The 21,616-nt window shown below is 37.3% G+C and overlaps 1 protein-coding gene across 2 annotated transcripts in view; it reads right to left on the bottom strand.

Moving 5' to 3' along the window:
* The window catches only part of Agps (alkyldihydroxyacetonephosphate synthase), a 467,281-nt gene that overhangs the window by 123,090 nt on the left and 322,575 nt on the right, over positions 1-21,616 (bottom strand). For both annotated transcript variants that reach the window (XM_090377792.1, XM_090377793.1), the window contains one exon: positions 3,495-3,631. In XM_090377792.1, coding sequence (XP_090233918.1) covers positions 3,495-3,631 — 137 coding nt within the window. The remainder of the gene's footprint in view (positions 1-3,494; positions 3,632-21,616) is intronic.

The following is a 21,616-nucleotide window of genomic DNA, read 5'->3' as shown; positions in this document are numbered from 1 at the left end:
GAATCCAAACACATTAAACATTTTAAAGCATTTATTTTTTTTGACAGTTTCATCAATCAGGTTGCAATTCATGTTCAATAGTTAATTTACTTATAATGGGTTTGTGATAGCTAAAATATGATACATACACTTGAGATTGTATGTATCACAAGAGATATTGCAATCAACTCCAAATGTATTTTTTAGAAATTGTCGTTCACATTCTTTATAGGATTTATGGTCATGTTCGATGTTCTTGTAAATTATTTCATGCTCGACTACTGATGAAACTTGTGGAGAGTCTAACAACAGGCGGTTGAATGAAATATTATTTTGTTTTGTTTTGTTTTGGATGATGCAATCGAAGCTGGTTGTTGCAGTACTCTGTCTAGCTGGTTCAGGAATCAACTAAAAATCCTCAGGTAGTTCATTTGAACTGAAATCGCCTGGATCGAAATCTTCGGGAAGTTCTTAAATATAATTTTGTGATGCTGACAGTCCAGCTTCTTGATGAGAAGTTGCTGTAGAAGGTTGATGTTGATCAAAAATTTGAGAAGCAGATTTTATTAAATTTCTGCATTTTTTTCTTTCTGTATATTTTTGAACTCGTTCTTTTGTTGACATTGGAGGCTTCTTCGGTGGCTTTGAAGCTTTTATTCTTGCATAATTTTCTCGATTTCACTCAGCTGGAGTTGTAGCCATCTTAAAAATACTCTTATAGTTCTTAACGGAAATTAGATTTGGTATTTTTACAATTCTATAGTAAATGAAATTCATTTGTAGAATAGTATGACGTCATAACCAAAAATTGCTGCAAGAAGTGGCTGATGTTTGTTGAAGTGATTGTTTTATTGTAATCAAAACCAAATTTAAACATTTTAATCGAACAGTCATTAAAGTCTAACAGCAGCCGAAATTATGAATGATGTAATGTTTTATACTCACGCCTGCTACTTACTTATGCTACTCAGAAGGGTTGATGTTGATTAAAATCTTGAGAAGCAGAATTCATTAAACTATACATTTTTTTTTCTCTATGTTTTTGAACTCGTTCTTTTGTCGACATGAGACCGAATCAACGCTAGTAACTGAGTTAGCTACATTAGGATCCTTTAAAAAGTGACATCATTTCCGTCTCTTAATATGAATGTTTAACGTTTCATTCTCATGCCCATTTCTTACTTATGCCTTATGAAGTGAAACTTGGGCACTTACCAAAGGAATAGAAGAGAAACTGAGAACTATACAGCAAAGAATGGAACGAATTATAGTGGGACTCAGACTGTTAGATAAGAAGAGAAACACATGGATTAGGGCAAACTCACGTAAAGGACATTCTTATCAAAAATAAAGAACTAAAATGGTCTTGGGCAGGACACATAGCTCGAAGACATGACAGATGGACTAAGAAAATAACAGAATGGTACCAAAGAGGTGCCAGAAGAAAACCTCGAAGAAAATGACAGAGATGGACAGATGAAATTCATGAGTTTGTGGGTAGTAAATGGATGACCATTGAACAAAACAGAAGGAACTGGAAAGTTGCTGGAGAGGCTTTCATCCTGCAGTGGATTGAAAATGGCTGATGATGATGATGGTCTTGTTCATGGAGTACTGAATTTCTGCTGCATGTTCCTTTTGCCTTCTACTCATTGTATAATTTTGAGATGGTTGCTTTCAACACATCAGTGATTTCCTTTGTTTTCTCAATTGTAGCTCTTGCCAAACATGTTCCTACAATAACACCTTTCTGAAATTCAGAACACTCACCTCTCTTTCCCAAGACCAGATCAGACCCAGGAAAGTATACAATATTTATCTGCTACCAATGAACATATGATCATATTATATGGCAACTCACATTTGCATACCATATATTTAATTATCTGTTTATGCCAACTGTAAAAGGTTTATTTTTTTGGCCAGTGATGCATATTAGCATTAGTAGAGGAATACAATACAAGAAAGCAAGTTCATGCAGCATCAGCAAAAAAAAAAAAAAAACTTCCCATTTCACCCCTCCATTCATTCCAAATACCTGTCTAGCTCAGCCTTAAATTTATTTAGGCTATCAACTTCCACAACAAGAGATGGAAGTCTGTTCCACCAATCAACTATCCACTGGCTAAAGGCAAATTTCCACACATCTATTCTAACTGTTTCCTCAATTTGAATCTGTGCCCCCCTCAGGTTCTTAATCTGAGAAAGAGGAAGAATCAGCTCAACCCATTCAAGGCCTTATACACCTTAATCAGACCACTTTGCATATGCCTACTCTCCAAGCACTGCAATTTGCAGAACTTAAGCCTTTCTTGATAAGTGCACCCCCTTGTTCCCCTCAACCAATCTTGTTGCCCTTCTTTGTACTCATTCTAGGAACTCTACATCCTTCCTAAAATGAGGCCTCCAGACCTGTACACAGTACTCAAGGTGTGGCCTGACCAGTGCTCTGTATAACGGGGGGGGGGGGGGAGTTAATCACCTCCCTGTCCCTGCTAACAAATTCCTATATATCATTGATAAGACTCCATGACCTGCCCTGGCAGCCCATCTGCACTGCTCAGCAAACTTCATCTCTGACTGCACAATTACCCACAGGTCTTTTTCACTTTCCACTTCCCTGAGTATAGTACCACACAGTTGGTACGTTTCTCTTGGGTTATTGCTACCCATATGCAGTACTTTGCATTTGTCAATGTTAAACTTCAGTTGCCACTTCTCATTTGCCCAACTTATTCTATGTATGCTACTCCAACTTATCCAGTTGGAGTAGCATACTGTCTTTTTATAATGGGGGGGGGTTTAATCACCTCCCTGTCCCTGCTAACAAATTCCTATACATCATTGATAAGACTCCATGACCTGCCCTGGCAGCCCATCTGCACTGCTCAGCAAACTTCATCTCTGACTGCACAATTACCCACAGGTCTTTTTCACTTTCCACTTCCCTGAGTATAGTACCACACAGTTGGTACGTTTCTCTTGGGTTATTGCTACCCATATGCAGTACTTTGCATTTGTCAATGTTAAACTTCAGTTGCCACTTCTCATTTGCCCAACTTATTCTATGTATGCTACTCCAACTTATCCAGTTGGAGTAGCATACTGTCTTTACTGTCGTTAACAACCCTGCCAACGTTTGTATCACTGCAAACCTGGACTCACCTCTCTTCTCCAAGACTAGATCAGACCCAGGAAATTATACAATATTTATCCGATACCAAGGAGCTTATGATCTTATGATCTAGGAAATTATGATATAATTAAGTATTGAAATATTCATTAATGAAGATATACTTCCAAAGATCAAAAATCAAAAGTGCAGGTATCACTGAAGTGATAATTAAAAGCTAAAAATTCATTCAATTTTCTCTATCAAAATATAAAACTACATACATCATGATAAATAACTTTAAAACTAGCACATTACTGACAAACACAAATGTCTTTGTGTGTCAACAGCATGCTTAATAACCTGAATATCCATTTTTAAGTCACACCTGGGAATACATTACCTGTTGCAAACCTTCAAACAACAGAGTAACAACACACATTTTACGTGCGTCAAATCCTTTTATGTGGGTAACATAAAATTTCTTGAATCCGTCCAGCACAGATGTGAATGCAGAAGGTTGTAGTTTAACAGCCTGACCTGAATATAAAAAGTAATCACATATTTTTGAAAATGCATTGTTATTAAGTATAAAATGAATTATTTTTGAATTTTGCTAATTTCACATTAATAAAATTTATCATTTGTCAATTAAAATAAAAAAATACACAAAAAAGCAAATTTTTACAGAAGAAACATGAAAAACCAAGAAGTAATAAAAACAATTTTGGTAATACTGTTTACAATAATAGATAAAGACAATAATAGATAAAGTTTGTGATCTAATGTGATTCCTAAGAACCATATGGTGGGATGAACTGCTATTGGTTGTCCATTCAGTAGTAGTTCGGGATGTGGGTGGAGTTTACGTTGGCAGCAAAAATGAATGCACAATGTTTTTTTGGGGACAGAGTTGGTAGCCATTAGTTTGTGTCCATGAATTGATTTTATTTATTGCCCCTTCTAACTGTCTCTCAACGGTATTCATGTTCTTTGCATGACACAAAATGTGAAAATCATCTACAAATAGTGTGGTATCAACAGTTTTCGGAAGTTGTTCAGTAATGGTGTTTATTACAATTTAAAAAGTGTAGTGCTTAGAACTGACTCTTGGGGAACTCCTTCTTGTAAGTATACTTGGGATAACGAAGCTTTAAATCGGACCTGAAATGTGCGTTTGTACAGGAAGTTCTGTATGAAAATCGGTAGATGACCTCAAAATCCATGGAGATGTAATTCATGAAGAATGCCATACTTCCACATGGAATCATATGCTTTACTGATATTGAAGCAAACCATTACATGATGTTGTGATCTGAGGAATGCATTCCGAATGGAGTTCTCTAGTCTTATTAGTATATCTGGGGTTGATCTGTTTTGGCAAATAAAAAATTGTGCAGAATGTAGGAGATTAAAGTTTTCTAGGTACCATATCAGCCGACGGTTTATCATCTTTTCAAGAATTTTGCAGAGGCACTAGTCAAGGCAATGGGTCTATAACAAGTGGGGTTTGTTGGGTCCCTTCCAGGTTTAAGGAAGGCAAGGATTGTAGCATGATGCCATTGTTTAGGGAATATGAATGTATCTTCTAGGTAAAGTCTATTAAAGAGATCAAGAAGTGACTGCAATGATTCAGCACTTAGTTTCTGTATCATTGAATAGTGGATATTGTCAGATCCTACCGCACTGGTCTAGACGTTGACAGAGCTCTACGCAATTCGTGGATAGTGAATAGTAGGTTCTATTGTTCTTTCCCTTTTGATGAGAAGTTTAATTTTTGTTTTTCTGTATTTGTTTTAAATCTCCTGAAAGTTGGTGTATAACTTTCCATTGATGATGTTTTAGCAAAAGTTTCCCCTAAGATAATGGCAATTTGTAAAGGGTCAGAAATGTTCTGTCCCCTTCATCCCATGATAGGCACAGGAGTCGTCTAGTATTTGCCACTTATTTTTCTGATTATTTTCCAAATTTTGTGTGTAGGGGTTTCTTGATTGATGGTTGAAGTAAAGCGGATCCAAGCTGCCTTTTTATTACTGCATCTAACAAACCTTGCTCTTACTCGGGAACGCTTATAGTGGATAAGATTAGCTGTAGTTGGACTGCAGGATTCCATCTGTACTGAGCATACTTAATCCATTCCAAATCTTAAACACCTCAGTCAGAACTCCTCAAGGGTTCAATCTCCAGATGCTGCAATTTGCAGAACTGAAGCCTTTCCTGCTAAGAGCACCTTTTGTTCTTTTCACTAATCTTACTGCTCTTCTCTGCACCCATTCCAGAGGTTCTAGATACTTCCAAAAATGGGGTTTCCACACCTTTCTGTAATACCCAAGATGGCCTAACAACTGTCTTATATGATTGGATAATTCCCTCCTTATTTCTGCTTGCAAAATTCCTGTATATCATCAACAAAACCCCACAAGCTCTACTGGTGGCCTTTCTGCATTGCTCAGAAAACCTCATATTTGACTGCACAATTAACTCCAGGCCTTTTTCATTCTTCACTACTCTGAGTGCGGTCCACACAATTTGTACATTAATCTGCAATTATTGCCACCCATATACAGTACCCCACATTTGTCAATGTTAAAACTTCATTTGCTACTTCTCAGCCCATCTGCTTAATTTTTCTAGATCTTGTTACAGTAGCATACTGTAACAAGATATTGAAATTTATGTACCATGCCAACCTTTATATCATCTGAAAACCCTAGACATCAAGCCTTATATGCCTTCACCACTATCATTAATGAACACAGATATCCTCTTCATCATCTCCCACTCAACCTACCCTTTATCTATAGCAGCAACTTATACTTAATGCCACCCTGTTCCAATTTGTATAGTAGTATTTTACATGATGAAGTATCAAAAGCTTTTTATGAAATCCATATATACAATGTGAAAGTTGCATTTTTTGCATCCACATCCATTGTTACTACACTGCAATATCCAATCAGACTGACGAGACAAGATTGCACACCCCTCAACAAATCACTGTTGTGATCTGGTGAGAGGGGAGCAATACATGTTATGATTTGTTGTGCTGGACAGGAATGCAGTTATATTGCATTCCTGTCCAGATTCCTGTCCTGGAACACTTCTTTAACCAGCAACTCCATTATATTGGAGCCGCTTCAACCTGCAACTCCATTTCTAGAATAAAGTCAGGCTAACAGGTCTGTAATAACTCATATCACCCTTTGTCAATAAAATTTGTATATCTTAAATCCATAGGGACCTCCCCTGAATCTAATGATGCTTGCATAATATTAGGTAAAGGTTTGCTTACCTCCTTTGCTGCCTCCCTTAATATAACTGGATAAACATCTGACATCTCCATTCCTAAAAAATTCCTCCTGCATTAATGTAGATGCAAAATATCTAATCAGCTATTCAACAACCTGGGCAGGATTAAGATTGATATTACATGTTTTAGTTTCGAACTTGATGTATGAAAATGTTTGATAACCTTAATATACTTTCATTAAAAGATTATTTTCATGAATTGAAAGCAACCTTTCAATTCATGAAAACAAATCCAGACATTTGTGCACTAGGTGTAATAAGTAGCAGTGATAGTAAAAAAAAAAATATGTTTGCTACAATATAGTTAATGCATTAGCATTAGTAGAGGCATATGATGCAAGAAAGCAAACATATGCAGCATCAGCCATAAAAAAAAAAAAAAAAAAACCACTTCCACTTCACCCCTCCGTTTGTTCGAAATACCTGTCCACCTGAGCTTTAAATTTCTTTAGGCTATCAACTTCCACAACAAGGGATGGAAGTCTGTTTCACCAACCAACTACCAGCTGGCTAAAGGCAAATTTCCGCACATCTACCCCACATCTGTCTTTCCTCAATCTGAATTTATGCCCTCTCAGGTGATTATTCTGAGCAAGAGGAAGAATAACATCAGCATTGAGCATGCTCAAACTATTCAAGGCTTTATACACCTCTATCAGATCACCTCGCCAGTGCCTAGTCTCCAGACACTGTAATTTGCAAAACTTAAGCCCTTCTTCGTAAGAGCAACCCTTTGTTCCATTCACAAATCTTGTTGCCATTCTCTGTACTCGTTGCAGCAAATCTACATCCTTCTTGAAATGAGACCTCCAGACCTGTATACAGTACTCAAAGTGTGGCCTGACCATTGCCTTATACAAGGGAATAATCACCTCCTTATCCCTGCTACAAAAATTCCTGTATATCATTGACAAGACACCATGAGCTACTCTTTCAGCCCATCTGCACTGCTCACGGAACTTCATATCTACGTGCACAAATACCCCCCCCCCCCGGTCCTTTTCATTCTCTACCACTGTCAGTGTAGTACCACAGAGTTGATACGTTGTTCTGGAGGAAGCTCTCATAGGTAGTACTTTTAGGTAGTAAACATAATAGTAGTAAACATAGTAGTTTCTCATAGGTAGTAAACATTTGTCAACATTAAACTTCATTTGCCACCTCTCAACCCATCTGCTCAACCTTTCCAGTTCCTGTTGCAGCAGCATAGTGTCAGTGGGGTCCTTGACAACCCTGCCTACCTTTGTATCGTCTGCAAACTTCGACATTAAGCTTGATATACCATCATCAATATTATTTATAATTACAGAAAACAATAATGGACCCAACACTGAACCCTGAGGAACTCCATTAATAACATTAGTCCACGATGAGCAGTGTCCATTGATTACCACTCTCTGCCTTCTCCCCCTCAACCACCCCTTTATCCATAGCAGCAATTTGCCTCCAATGCCACACTGCTCCAACTTGTGCAGCAGTCTTCCAAGTGCAACAGTATCAAAAGCCTTTCTAAGACCCAAGTATATGACATCAAAGTTATTCCCTGCGTCCAGTTTTTTTGTAACTGCATCATAGTAACCAATCAAATTGGTCAGGCAAGACTTTTCCTTAAGAAAACCATGCTGTGTCCAAGCTATAACTGAAGTCTTGTCTAGATGATCCTGCAGTGCTTCTTTAACCAGTGCCTACATTAATTTTCCTGGAACAGAAGTTAAACTAACAGGTCTGTAATTACTTGTGTCAGCCTTTGATCCTCCTTTGTGAATTGGGGTTACATTTGCACATCTCCAGTCTGTGGGTACCTCCCCTGAGTCCAAGGAAGCTCTCATAATTATGGCTAACGGATTGCTTACTTCCTTTGCTGCCTCCTTTAATATAACTGGATAGATCCCATCCACATTAGGTGTCTTTCTTGTATTTTTCTTCAACAATTTCTCCTCCACTTTACTCTCACATTATTACAAGATTCTCTAGCTGACTGCCAGTGTTTTCTTCATCTATGGCATTCCCCTTCCTAAATAACTCCTCATGTGTGAATGTAGATGCAAAATATTGATTTAGTTTGTTAGCTACCTGAGCAGGATCATCAACAGTTGAACCATCAATATCAAGTGGACCAATCTGATTCATCCCCTTCCTTCTAGAGTTTACTTAAGTAAAGAACTCCTTGCTGTTTTTCTTTGCATTCCTTGCCAAAGATTTCTCGTAATCTGCCTTCACCTGCTTAACCTCCTTTGTAACTTGGTTACAGATCAACTTATACCTATCATAGGCTTCTGTGTCACATGTTAATTTATATGTATCCCATGCATTTTTCTACTCTGCCATACGTCTCATTAGTTCATCTGACATCCATTTAGGCCTGTACCTTGAACAATATTTCTTAGTTGGTATGTAAAACCTAGTAGCTTCCAAGATAAGTTCTTTGAATGCTTCCCATTTTGAGTTTGCTGTTAGTAATGTCATCATTTGGTCCCACTGTATAGAATTTAAATACTGTCTCAGTCCATCGTAGTCACCTTTACGAAAGCAATAACCCTTCCCTTTACCCCTGATGGTAGTTACCTCCTTGAGTAAATCCCACTTCAGCACACTGTGATCATTTACCTGCACACTGGGTTCATTTACCTGCAGATTCTTAATGCATGAAGAATCACTACTGATAATTAAATCAAGAGTATTACTCCCTCTATTACTCTCTCTATTATCAGTAGTGATTCTTAATGCATGAAGAATCACTACTGATAATCAAATCAAGAGTATTACTCCCTCTAGTTGCCTCCTGAACATGCTGATGTAGAAAACATCCATCCAATAAATCCACAAAAGCCTTGCTAGTGTGTGAGTGACCAGCCCCCAAATTCCAGTCAATATCTGGGAAATTAAAGTCCCCCATTATAAGACTCTGATTTACTGGCCCACTCTATTTCCCTGTACAGTTTCTTATTATACTCATCAGAGTCATTAGGCCTATAGCACACTCCTACCTCTCAATTTTGATTTCCCAATGCTTATGTCACACCAAACTGACTCGACACTGCACTGTCCAGCGATGTCGACTGGCTTCCGTTCCTTGGATTTTATGTGTTTCTTAACTAATAGCATAACCCCTCCTCCCTTCCTATCCTGTCTATCCTTTCTGTAGACGTTGTACTCCCCAAATTCCAGTTCTGCATTACTTATATCTGTGTGACACCACGTCTCTGATATCCCAACAATATCCGACTTTGATGCTTTGAGCAATACCTCAAATTCATCAAATTTATTTACCAAACTCCTAGCATTGGTGTACACGCAAGTATACATGCACCTGTTCTTTTTCTTAGCTACCCTAACACAACCCATGTGTTTACTTGTACCCAAATGACTCCCAGCAGCCTCTCAAATATCCTGCATCTTATTTTCCAAGCTGCTGCTCATTCCAGTAGAAGCAGTGCAAGAATCACTTTCACCTCTGCCAGTGGCTACTTTTAATTTATTAGTCCTTGTATCCCCCAATCTAGCAGTTTTCCGACCCACCTAACACTGCCTCGATAGCATCAGGAAACATTCTTGCACCCTTTCTATTTAAGTGTATCCCATCCCTGTAGAAGCAGTCTCTCCTATTAACAAGTACAGACCAGGCTGAAAAAAATTCTACCCTTTGAGCCTTGCACAATCTTTCCGGGGCCGAATTGATCGACAGGGCTCTCATCATATACTCCCTCCTATCATGTCTGGGCAGAATTGCAGACACTTTCAAATTGAACCCTAATTCACGGCTTTTTTTCAACAGTGACCTGTACTTGTTAAGTAATTCCGCTGGTCTCCTACTCTTAATATCATTAGTGCCAACGTGTACAACTATATCATCTTTTGTGCCCTTAAAAGATATCCGCTCTACAACGTCATGAACCTTTGCCTCTGGCAGACATACCCTGGTCCTGTTCCACCTATCCTTTTTACAAAGCATGTTTCCCATTTCCATGACAATAGAGTCACCAACAACTACTAGTTCCTTTGGGACCAGCGCATTCTGCCTTGGGGGGTTGCCGCTGTGTTGCGTGATGCCCAAGTGCAAGCTCTGGCGTTGGTGTGTGGGCAGCTGAGAGCTTGATGGGACCCTCACTTTTAATCCTTCGAGGGCATCCACCCTGTCCTTCAAGCTTTCATATAGGCCCATAACAACGCTGAGTTGTTGCCTGATTTCCTTACACTCCTTGCATCGCACGCATACAAAGACATCCCCCGTAGCAGTATCATGTCCCGTACCTGACTGCACCACAAACATCAAGCAAATAGTAATTTAATAGTACAGTTATTATTTTGATTAATTTGATAAAGTAGGTAAAATTGTTTATTGAATAAAATAAGTAAAATACATATATTATTTGGTTTCATTTAATAAAGTAGCTGAAACCGTTTCTCAATTGGTCTCTGAAATTTCTTATAAATGAGAGGAGTAACAAGAAATTCTGTTGCTAGTGTCAGAATTTCCTGTCAAAATTCCATTCATTCCATTGATATTTTGTATTCCTTTTTCATATTGCTATTTCACACCTTTTTTTTATATTGCCATTTCATATTCCTGTTTGTGGTTAAACAGTAATATAATTAATATTAGAAGTGTTTTGATTAAGGCTACAAACCAAGTTTATAATACGAAACATGTATGCTTAGTTTGTTATTGTTATTTGGTTTTTTTAGAAGCATTAGCAACTAAGGCCATATTGCTCCGGGTATATGCAGTGGTCATTCCCTGACCTTTTCGCATCCTCCATTTTTGGTGGTCACGGGCTCGAACCCCGGTCTAATCAAGAAGCATGTGCTACGCACTGCTGCTCCTGCCCACCTGGCTATGGAGCATAGTAATGTAACATATTACGTTTATATGTTACATTACTATGCATACAAGGTGGAGGCACCTTGTATGCATAGTAATGTAACATATAAACGTAACTATGTAGTGTAATATGTATTATTATTATTATTATTGTGCAACCTGTAAATAGTGGTGTTACAGTGCACTTTCTTAGTTTAGTATAGTATTCTGAAATTAAATTAAATTTAATTTAAATGGAAATCATGACTCAGACTAGAGCAGCAAAGCAGAGCTTAAAGTATCAGGAGTTCTGTGGCTTGGGAGAGAACTGGGGGGGGGACAGTTCTCTTATAAATCATGGCTTTAGGATTTATAAAATGTGTTATTACTTCTTTGATGTTTGTGGACCTATCTGAAATGGGATAATATTAAATGCACTAACTTTTAGCTGCACATAATATAGCCAAAGGAGATGCTTTGTGTGTTCCTTGTAAATAGCATCTGGAGATTAATCTTCCAATGGGCACACTCAATCCCCTAGTGTAACAAAGACCATTAAATGCAAACGAAACATTATCTATCAGAGTGAAATCAATGAATTTGAATAAATTCAATTTAAATTTATTCAAACTACCCACCCTCACAACAGATGGAAGTTTGTTCAAAAATCAACTACCTGCTGACTGAATGGAAAAAAAAAAAAAAAAAAAAAAATCACCTGTGACTGAAGGCAAATTCAAATTGACGAGGAAGGTTGCACTATCCTGCAGCCATCCTCCTATTGTTGTAGTAGAGAGAGAGAGAGAGAGAGAGAGAGGGAGGGGGGGGGGGGGTTGCTGGATAGAATAGAATGTCAGATTGAGCAGTTGATACATGGAAATATTTTGAGTGCCAATAAAAAACAGAATGAAGAAGTTTCATTTTCACAAGTATTGCAATCCTCTATTCTCAGAAATGGCCTAATAAGAATATTATTCCTTCACATTAGCCTTAATAATGTATATTAATTATCCTTTATGATAGCTATTGATAATTATGGTTTGTCATACTGAATGGTGCTAGCCCTTCGTGACCTACTGTTAAATGTATTCTATTCATAATCAGCCTTTTATGTAAATAATCCATATATATATAACTTATTGAGCCGACCGGGCTAGCCGAGTGGGTAAAGTACCTGCCCGGTAACCCAAAGGTCGCGGGTTCGATTCCCGCCTCGGGCTTGGATCAAAGTACTGCAAAAACCTTGGGAGGTGCAATATGGCCACAGAAGCCAATGCGCCAACAACTACCAAATTAAAAAAAAAAAAAATAATAACTTATTGATTTTATTATGCAGGGCTCTATATGCTGTTTGGGCTTGGCATACTTAGCTATACTTATTTTATGAAAGCTTACTTTTCTCTTCACTACATGCATATATTCCTATACACACCCACACATGGTATTTCAAGTAAAAAGCACTGTGCACTCTCTCTCTTGTTTTTAGGTTTAGGCTATTTGTTGTCTCAATGAGAAAGTTGTTCACTACAATTGGTTTAGTCTAAAAATATCATTAATTCTGAAATAAACAAAAACTAATTTTATTTGAATGAAAAAAGACAATGTATACTTTACAGTTCCTTCTGTTCTCCTCTCAAGAAAAGACAACATGACAATGAACCACTCCACTGCGAGAGAAATGGAGTGTTTCATTAATAATAGGTGGTTAAGTTTTTGAAGAAGTGTTAAGAGTCCCATGGACATATGTATAAATGGAAAAGGGAAAAAAAAATTTTTTTTTTTTTTTTAAACATGTTAGAATTTTTTGAACGAATGGTAGTCCATTGCCTTAGCAATGTTAATCACATTGTGTTTTCTCCTGACAGAAAGACTATAACACAATGGATATACAGATTTTGTTTCTCAATATGTGCATTTAGCTATGTGAAATCTAGATTCATGTCTCCTCGCATTACAACTGACTACTAATTGATATTAAAAATAAACATTAAATATTAAAAAAATATTTTTAACAATTTTCGTTGGAATAAAATCAGTTTATGTTCATTTCAAAAGCTCAATGATTACATTTTTAGAAAATTCAAGGATGTGGGAAAACTTTCTAATTGAGAAAAAAAAAAAAACATTGATAAGGAAAAATTTTAATTTAGAAATGTTAAAATCTAAATGGTAATAATCATCATCATCCATTTTCAATCCACTGCAAGATGAAGGCCTCTCCAGCAACTTTCCAGTTCCTTCTGTTTTGTGCAATGACCATCCATTTACTACCCACAAACAAATGAATTTCATCTGTCCATCTCCGTTGTTATCTTCCAGATTTTCTTCTAGCTCCTCTTGGGTACCATTCTGTTATTATCTTAGTCCATCTGTCATCATGTCTTCGAGCTGTGTGTCCTGTCCAAGACCATTTTAGTTCTTTAGTTTTGATAAGCATGTCCTTTACTTGAGTTTGCTAACAGTCTGATTCCCAATATAATTCATTCCATTCTTTGCTGTGTAGTTCTCAGCTTCTCTTGCATTCTTTTGGTGAGTGCCCAAGTTTCACTTCCATACGTCATGGTGAGTAGTATACATTGGTTCATTATGTTACATTTCTGACAAATTGGGATATTGCTCCTCAGTATGTAACTATATTTCCTGAATGCTATCCATCCAAAATTTATTCTTCTCCTGACTTCCAGCCATTTATCATTATTACAGCCGATGACTTTCCCCCGGATAAGTATATGACTCCACTTTTTCAATTACTGCTCCTTCAATCATTGTCCCTTTCTGCAGTATACTTATTCATTATTACTTTTGTTTTATTCATCTTTAGTCCAAAGTCCTTACTAACTCTGCATAACTGATTAAGATTTTCCTCTAATTCTTTGGGATCGTGGCTTATGACCACAATGTCATCTGCAAATCGTAAATGGTTTAGATACTCGCCATTCACATTGACTCCTTTCTGTGACCAGTCTAATCTTTTAAAAGCTTCCTCGAAGGCAGCAGTAAACAACTTAGGAGATATTGTGTCTTCTTGTCGAACTCCTTTCTCGATTTTAAATTTGGTACTGTCTTTGTCTAGTCTAATAAAGGAGGTAGCATTCTCATATATTCTCTTCAAAATCATAATATATGGGGTATCTATGCTTCGTTTTTACAGTGCCCGAAACATTGCCTTATGCTGTACGGAGTCAAATGCCTTTTGATAATCCACAAATGCCAGGCATAATGGTGTTTTATATTCGTTTGTTTTCTCCATCAGCTGTGATATTACGTGAAGGTGGTCCATAGTTGAGAATCCTATCCTAAAGCCAGCTTGCTCTTTCAGTTGATTCTCATTAAGTATTCTTTCTAATCTGTTAGTAATGTCCCTTGTGAACAACTTGTAGATGTGGGATAACAAGCTAATTGTCTTTAATTTCCAATTTCTAATTTATCTCCTTTCTTATGCAGCAAAACTATGATTGCATTATTCCCCTCCTTAGGCATCACATCTTTTCTAATGCATTTTGTGAAGAGTCTTGCCAGTTTTTGTGCCATGTCTCTTCTACCCAATTTTAACAACTCTGCAGTAACTTCATCTTCTCCCTGGGCTTTCTGATTCTTCATTTTCTTCAACACATGTTCTACCTCATCAGGAAGGATATCAGGTATGTCATATGCGTTACTAATTTGCGATCCATCTTCCCCACTGCTGGCATCACATTCCTTCGCCCCTTGTATAATTCTCTATAGTAGTCTTCTGCTATTTGAATTATGCATTCTCTGCTATTTATAAGTACAGCATCGCTATTCTTTAGTTTCAGTATCGTTTGTCTTTCTGTATTACTGTTCATGGCTGCTGATTTAAGTCCTTTGTTTTCCCTTAATGCTTGTTCTACTTTTCTTGTGTTAAATCTTCTTATGTCCTCTTTGAGTCTCTTTCTAATGGCTTTGCATAAATCAGTATACCCAATTTTCTCCTTGTCAGTATTTATCTTGTCGTCTTTGATTCATCATGACAAGTGTTTCTTGACTAATTTCTTCCTCTTTGGATTTCTTTTTACCTATAGGTTTCTTGGGCTTTATCACTTTCAGAAAGTAGTAACATTCCTTGTCGATATATTGATCCTGAGCCACCTGCAGAAGCTCAAACTTGTTCTTAAGTTCCACTGCATACTGCTTTTTCTCCTCTTCTGTTATCTCAAAGACCTTGATATTATTTATTCGAGTCAGTTTTTCCTTTCTTTTCTTACATATATATCAAGTGTGCATCTTACTATTCTGTGATCACTTCCAACATTTACATTGTTCAGGATGGTAACATCATTCATGATATATCTTCTGTTAGTGAGGATGAAGTCGATTTCATTAGTTGTTAATCCATTTGGGCTCTTCCATGTCCACTTTCTGTTCACCCTTTTTTGAAAAAAGTGTTCATTGCTGACAATCCTTGAGATTCTGCAAATTCCACAAGTCTTTCACCTCTTTCACCAATTCCAAAATTTCCTATAGTTCCCCTTTCTGCGCTGTTTTGTCACTTTCCCACCTTAGCATCGTAGTCCCCCATAATGATAGTGTAGTGAGTTTTCTGTTCATCTAGAAGACTCTCAATTTCGGTGTACATTTCTTCAACCTCTTCATCATCATGGCTCGATGTTGGTGCATAAATCATTATAACCTTTAACTTGTAATAAAAATCCTGAGTGTACGTTTGAAATCCAAAATGTTGTTTTTTATATCTTTATGGACCAGAAAGCCAACTCCACCTTTACTGCTTTCACTGTTTCCATTGGTGTACAGCAGATTTCTAGGGGATAAACTTATAAGTGATTAATTTCTTCTTCTTGTTTCAGTGAAACCGACGATATTCTAATTCACATTTTCTAATTCCTTTTCCAGCTCTAATATCCCATCTTCACCGATGAGCGATCTTACGTTTTAACAGGCCAAGTTTTCTGCCATGCACAGTTTCTGTGCATGGCAGCCTGGTTGTACCCAGAGATTCTTAGCACCCTCTGCTTCCACTCTGTTCCTCTCGCTGAGGTAAGAGGGGGAGTGAAAGCCGCTGGGGACAGAGGGCCATTTGTTTTGTTGTGCTGTTACGTGCTTTAAAGTTTGGTCTTTTCCTCTTCATGCTGACCAGGTGTCTTGAAGAGAACCACTCTACAAGTTCGTTGCCATCTAAGTGACATAACAGGGCTTACCATCGAGAAGGTGTGCATGAGTGGATTTTAGGGAGTCAGGCCAACCGGACTTCTCCTGAATCTTCCGAGACAGAAAGATATTGGATCCATCAGTGTTTTAGACTGAATGTCTGATAACACACAGAATGCCTGTTCCGTTCTAAGCCCCTGAGTAATACTCATTCCAATTTTAACTTTCTATTCAAAACTTTCAGCCCAAATATGACAAAAATAGTGCAAATGACTATTTTTTAATTAAATTATGTAATTATTTGTAAATATGATATTACTAAGAGATTTACTAGGAAATTTCAGCAGATCTCTTAGTAATATCATAATTTACACATGGAAAAAAAGAGTAGCAAAATGGTAATTTAAAAATGCAAAAATTAGTTATTATTTAAAATTTGTTCTCATTTTTATGGTACCAAGTGCATGGGATGGTTGGTTGTGTCCGGTTACTATTATTATTGTATATATATTTTTTTTATTACTGTTCGTCAATAACTCGCTTACTATCCTACAACTGTTCAGGATCACTGCTTTTTGGAGTTCCATATAAGTGTTCTCTGGGAAGCCTACTGCTACTAATTAGTTATGGAGGCTCTTTGGCATCATGCCAAAGGTGATCGCAATGGCCAGTGCTTGTTCCATATACCATATTTCTTTGTATTCCTGTCTTAGGTCTGTGTACCTCCTGATATCTTACTCGTAGGTCTTCGGGAGGTTGCTTATTGGGCATTGCTGTGTCGATCAGGTTATGCCTGGGCTGTTGTGCAGGATTGTCCTATTCTTTATTATGGCATGGTCACAGTATAGTTTATGAGTAGGCATCTCTAGTACATCATGAGGTTTGTAGATTCATACATGATCCATGAAGAGCATTGTCCATTAATAACCACTCTCTGTCTTTGTCCACTCAACCATTCCTTTATTTAGAGCAGTAACTTGCCCTTAATGCCACATTGATCCAATCTGTACAGCAGTCTTTTATGTGCAACAGTATCAGAGGTTAGGAAGACCGGTGAACGGTGAAAGAAGATCCAATGAAGTACAATTATTCTCTCAACGTTCTTGATCACTCAGAATTCCAAATACATATATACAGAAAACTTCAAATGCACCACTTAGTTCTATAAGTCATTCCTTCCTTTCCATTCCCATCACCCAACTTATGGGTATTTCACATCACACCAAAATGCTCACAAATTCAGTATATGTGTCCAGCTTCCTGGCAGGAGGCTGCAATTCTTTACTACCTGTGTTAAGATGTCCTATACTGTTTGTCACATGAAATGGAATTGTTTATCATATACGGATTGCATAAGTGAGCTCAATGGTGCAATTCTCATCATATACTTTGCTCCACTGGCTCCAAACACTATAGATGTAAGCAATACAGTTGTCATAATTCTGAGAATGATGAGATTATTGGCAGTGTCCACAACTTCCAATTTTGATCCAGACTCTATATATTCACATCAAGTCACAACATAAACTTCACAATATTACAGAATAATATAAAGTTTATGTTGTTGCATGGCAGTTCCGGTATAATATTCCTATAATGTTGAAAGCCCATCAGTTATCACTTCTAGAGCCCTCTCCACCATTATGCATTCTGGCTTGCCTTGCCATTTGAGTGTCTCATGCACTTTATTTGCACAAATATTCTTCACAGTTTTTAAACAGTGGGCCAGTTGTTATAAGAACTATATTATATAATTTTTTTTTTAACAAATGACTTGTTGGATAAACAAATATGTAAACCAATGCATCAAAGCTTTTTTTTTTTTTTTTTTTTTTGCTAATATTTGACAGTTTTAATGTCCATGTTGTTCTTAAAAAACTGCAGAAATTGTTTCTTTTAGCAGTACCTGTGATAATTATTTGTGTTTTTCTGGTATTGCAAGATGTGTTTGATTGATTGATTTGGTTTTTAATGGTGCATTGGCAGCTAAGGCCAGCAAGATGTGCTTGTTTATTCCCAGGATGCTTCAGGTACTCTCGTATCATAGATTGAAGAATGCTATTATGAATAAAGTGACTTTTAAGGGTTTGTTCCATATGTGCAGACTTTTAAGGGTTTAATGTGCTTTAACATCAAGACCACAGGAGAATTATATCATGGATGGCAGCAGAGAACACTTTATGCTATAGTGTGGGAGATCTATAATAACAGACTTCCTCACAAGTCAGTCTGTTAGTCCTGTATGAGGTGATACATCACACTTCATTGTTAATCTGAGTAATAAAGAATTATCAGCTTGCAATTTGGAGCTATTACTTCTGAAATTGAATTTTTCTATACTACCCTATAAATCTGCCATAGCCAATAATGTCTATGGGTATTCAAGGCTTCTCTCAAGAATTTCTCTGAGGATGTTTCCATGGAGATACAAGTTTAAGATCACCAATATTCTGTATAATATTTGTTCTGCTCTTCCTACCCAAAACTCTATAACAGAAATCTCTATAGCCTTTGCAAGATGAACATGATTTTTTTAATTATTACCACAGATAGGGGCTAACGTACTATAACACTTAGGAGGAGTGACTATGAAGGCAAAGCTCCAAAACCCTTTGAGGATCATTTAGTGTATAGACTAGAGACCAATGAACTAGAAGATAAAATGAAGACATCAGAAACTAGGATTATTCAACCATTATGTCTCTGTGATCAGCAAAAAAAAAAAACACTGATAAGTGCTATTCATCACAATTTTATTTATTGCAAGATTATCACAAATATACAAACATTTTGCTGTAAGCTACACTCATCTCATCTACTGGGGACATTCCAACCTATGAATTCTCCAAATATATTTGCAAACATTTTTTCTCCCTCTGCCAGTAATAGCTTTTGCAGTCTGCAGCAGAAGCACTGCATTTCTTAAATACAAATAAAAGTTTTATTATTTCCAAGGATGATATTATGGGATCAGCTGACAAAGTCTCTCCGTTTGCATCTCTACTGCACATGCTATTGCATGTACTAGAGATCATTTAGTATTAGCAATGGCCACATGGCGCAAGAAAGCCATTGGCTTATGCAGCACCCAGCAAAAAATTAAATAAAAAAATAAATAATAAAATAAAGAAGAAGAAGAAATAAAATTAATAAGAGAAAAGGAAATAGACAATCTACGTTTTCCTTCTCCCATAGGTAATTATGCAGTTGACCTTTGAATTTCGCCAAAATGTCAGCATCTACCACTCACGTAGGTAACTTATTCAAATAATTTATAACTCGCTGGCTAAAATAAAACTTCCTGCAATCCAGGCTAAACATCCTGCCCCCCCAACACAATGACAGATGAAAGTTTGTTCCCGCAATCAACTACCCGCTGGCTAAAGGAAACTATCCGCACATCTATTCAACAACTATTTTTCCTCAATTTGAATTTATGTCCCCTCGGGTGATTAATCTGGGCAAGAGGAAGAATCCCATCACTATCAAGCATGCTCAAACCATTCAAGGCCTTATACAACTCAAACAGATCACCTCGCAGATGCCTAGTCTACAGAAGCTGCAATTTGCAGAACTTAAGCCTTTCATGGTAACACCAACCCTTTGTTCCACTCAACAATCTCATTGACCTCTGTACTCATTCCATCAGCTTTACATCCTTCCTAAACTGAGGCCTCCAGACCTGTATACAGTACTCAAGGAGTGGTCAGACCATAGCCTTATACAAAGGGATAATCACTTCCTTTTCCCTACTAGCAAAATTCCTGTATATCATTGACAATACCCCATCACCTGCTCTGGCACCCTGTCCGCACTGTTCAGAAAATTTCATATCTGACTGCACAATTACTCCCAGGTCTTTTTCATTTTCTACCACTCTGAGTGTAGTCACACACAGTTGATATGTGTCTCTAGGGTTACTTTTCCCATATGCAGTACTTTGCATTTGTCAATGTTAAACTTCAGTTACAAATTCTTAGCCCATCTGCCCAACTTTTCTAGATCCTGTTAGTGCAGCACACTGCCATTACTGTAATTAACAACCCTACCAAACTTCGTATCATCTGCAAACTTTGGCATTAAACCTGACATACCTTCATCAGTATCATTGATAAATATTCAAAACAAGAGTGAGCCCATTACCGAACCATCTGAGACTTCACTAATAACATTAGTCCACAAGGAGCAGTGTCCACTCATTACCATTCTGTCTGTTTTCTCCCACTCAACCACTCTTTTTTCCATTGTAGCAACCTGCCCTTAATAGCATACTGTTCAATTTGTACAGTAGTCTTCTATGTGCAACAGAATTAAACACTTTCTTGATATCCAAGTATATGATATCAAAATTATTTTTTGCATCCAGTTCCTTTGTAACCACATCATAGCATCCAATCAAATTTGTCAGACATGACATTCCTTTAACAAATCCATGCTGTGTCTGAATTATTACTGCATGCTTCTTTAACCAGTGATTCCATTATTTTCCCCGGAACAGAAGTTAAACTAACAGATCTAATTACTTGTGTCACCCTTTGCCCTATGAATTGGGATCACATTTGCATTTCTCAAGTCCATGGGTACCTTCCCCTGAATCCAATGAAGATCTAAAAATGCTACTTAGCCATAATTGTGAGAGCTTCCTTGGACTCAGGGGAGGTACCCATAGACTGGACATGTGCAAATGTGACCCCAATTCACAAAGGAAGATCAAAGGCTGACCCAAATAATTATAGAAATTTTAGGTTAACTTCTATTCCAGGAAAATTAATGGAGGCACTGGTTAAAGAAGCACTGCATGATCATCTAGACAAGACTTCAGTTATAGCTCGGACACGGCACGGTTTTGTTAAGGGAAAGTCTTGCCTGACCAATTTGATTGGATAATATGATGCAGTCACAAAACAACTAGATACAGAGAATAACTTTGATATTATATATTCGGATCTTAGAAAGGCTTTTGATACTGTTGCACATGGAAGACTGCTGCACAAATTGGAGCAGTGTGGGACTGGAGGCAAATTGCTGCTATGGATAAAGCGATGGTTGAGGGGGGGAGAAGACAGAGAGTGGTAATCAATGGACACTGCTCATCGTGTACTAATGTTATTAGTGGAGTCCATCAGGGTTTAGTGTTGGGTCCATTATTGTTTTCTGTATTTATAAATGATATTGATGATGGTATATCAAGCTTAATGTCCAAGTTTGCAGACGATACAAATGTTGGCAGGGTTGTTAAGGACACTACTGATGCTGCTGCTGCAACAGGATCTGGAAAACGTTGAGCA

This window comes from Mastigoproctus giganteus, chromosome 7 (genome assembly GCF_048544385.1).
Source record: "Mastigoproctus giganteus isolate SK-2022 chromosome 7, ASM4854438v1, whole genome shotgun sequence".
NCBI classification, from domain to species: domain Eukaryota; kingdom Metazoa; phylum Arthropoda; class Arachnida; order Uropygi; family Thelyphonidae; genus Mastigoproctus; species Mastigoproctus giganteus.
Note: the sequence above shows the minus strand (reverse complement) of the source record. Positions and strands in the feature narration are given on the sequence as shown.